Source organism: Oryzias melastigma, unplaced genomic scaffold (assembly GCF_002922805.2).
Source record: "Oryzias melastigma strain HK-1 unplaced genomic scaffold, ASM292280v2 sc00672, whole genome shotgun sequence".
Lineage (NCBI taxonomy): Eukaryota > Metazoa > Chordata > Actinopteri > Beloniformes > Adrianichthyidae > Oryzias > Oryzias melastigma.
Window position 1 is genome coordinate 20,666 of NW_023417260.1, and position 1,985 is coordinate 22,650.

The window sequence follows — 1,985 nt, forward strand, 5'->3', positions numbered from 1 at the left end:
TGTGTTCAAGTCCACACCGCTACATGACAAAATACTAGTGTTCGTTGGTGGAAAGAAAAAAAAAAAAAAAAGGTTAGACATTGTTATCTGACACTGACACCATGGGAATCATCTTGTTATGGTAGTTTTATAAGAAGAAAACAACATAATAATAAATCTTGTTTTTTGTTTGGTTTCGAATGTCTGTCAATACAACGTGCACTATGCATGTGTGAGGTAGTTTTCAAGAAGCAGTGAAATGCAAGCACTTGTCCACAAACTAAATCATCACAAACAGTAATTTAAATTATGCTTTCAAGCTATTTAAGTAAGATTGCCATGTTTGATTTAGCACAACAGAAATGGCAATGGGGAAAACATTCAGCACCATGGACAGCATATCAGGACAACTATGTTAGAGTTCTGAAACTGAAGCAAAAGCAAAAGCAGCAAAAGCATATTTTCAGGTCTCCACCACCACAAACTAGAAAGAAAAAAAAAATGTACGTAAAGTTAAATGTTTAGCATGACTTCTGGGAAGCAATTTCACACTCTATACTGGAAATTTGCTCATGTATTTAATTTATTTTTNTGAAAATAAAGAATTATCTCTAATGTTGGTTGAATGTTAGTTTAAATTCAGCAACAAGGAGCACCGGAAAAGTCATAACTGCCCATACGGCTGCAAAAAATGGTTAAACTGTTATACGATATATCAAGGTTGTAAACCACTTGATAAACTGTGGAGAAAAAATGTTGAAACATTTTTGTTTTGAGTTCCCCCCAAATCTTGTGGACTGCGCAAGGATCTCGTTAGTTCGCGTGACGTGATATGCAGCCTGACTGTAAAAAATGAAGAAATTAGGCAATAAGAATGTAATCTTACAGCCTTACACATTACGATACTCTTACCACACGCACGTCAATGGTACGTTCCATTTTCATGACATCCCTTGAGGTTGCCATACGAACCTCAAGGGAACTACAAGACACACCTGCACTCCCCTTAAGATACGGTCACTCCTTTCCATCACCCTCCGTGGGCCTGGACAACCTAAAAACCCGCAGCACCTGTATGGGTCAACCCGTTGACAAAGTTGTAATCTGTGGCAGCCATGCATTTCATTGAAAAATTTGACGGCGAGTAGATGTCAGAGTTCCATTCAAAGGTTTTAGTTTCAGGTTTCACTGTTTCAGTCCCAGGATGAAAATGTCACGCAACCTTTGCAGGAGTTGTTGAAGTACAGTAAGGGCTGTGATGGCTCAGATGACCTGCAGGAGGCTCTTTCTTCCATCCTCGGGATCCTGAAGGCCGTCAATGACTCCATGCACCTCATCGCCATCACAGGATATGAGGTAGGACTCCCTCCCATAGAACAAGGTTAAAAGTCTCCATTTGGATCAAAACAACACTTCAGATGTGGTGTTCACACTGGTCGTCTTCTTCTTTTGCTACTCTTTACTAGAGTAGTGGCTGGATGGCTCAGTCAGCTGCTTGTAGTACTGGTGCATGGTAAACAAGGAGTTGCTCCCCAGGGGATCCGACTGGTCTAATCCAGTGTGGGTCCTTGAGTGGATCCCCATACGCCTAACTGTGTAACCACAGGGGGCCCCGAGTCTCCCTGTGCTGGTCCCCAGGTAGTGTCAGGAAGAGCATCCGGCATAAAAACTCTGTGCCAAACCAAATGTGCCCATCAGAGAAAGCTGATTTGCTGTGGCGACCTCTGACTGGATATCCAGAAAAGTGAGCCACAACTGTCCGCTACCTATAGTTGAAAGGTGCTAGTTGCGAAATGTCGAAGCACGACTGGTAGCAATGATAGATATGGATTACCGTCATGTCGGGAGAGTCCCCGATTGGTCAAAGTTTAACTAGGTTTAGCTGGCAATGCACGTTCAACAGCTTCACATTTTGTTCGTAGAACTGGTAAATGTTTGTAAAAAGTTGTATAGCTACGCATGAATTGATCACAGAAACCTAAAACGTGCATCTACACATTTTAGAT

The 1,985-nt window shown here is 41.8% G+C and overlaps 1 protein-coding gene across 4 annotated transcripts in view; it reads left to right on the plus strand.

Annotated features, from left to right (window-relative positions):
- Window positions 1-695: 695 nt before the first annotated feature.
- LOC112138278 (guanine nucleotide exchange factor DBS) overlaps window positions 696-1,985 on the plus strand; it is a gene marked incomplete at its 3' end in the record, with an annotated part of 7,315 nt that continues 6,025 nt past the window's right edge. For 2 of the 4 annotated variants that reach the window (XM_036211143.1, XM_024260839.2), the window contains 1 exon segment: window positions 697-1,335. In XM_036211143.1, the coding sequence (XP_036067036.1) occupies window positions 1,306-1,335 (30 nt within the window). 4 annotated transcript variants of the gene reach the window in all.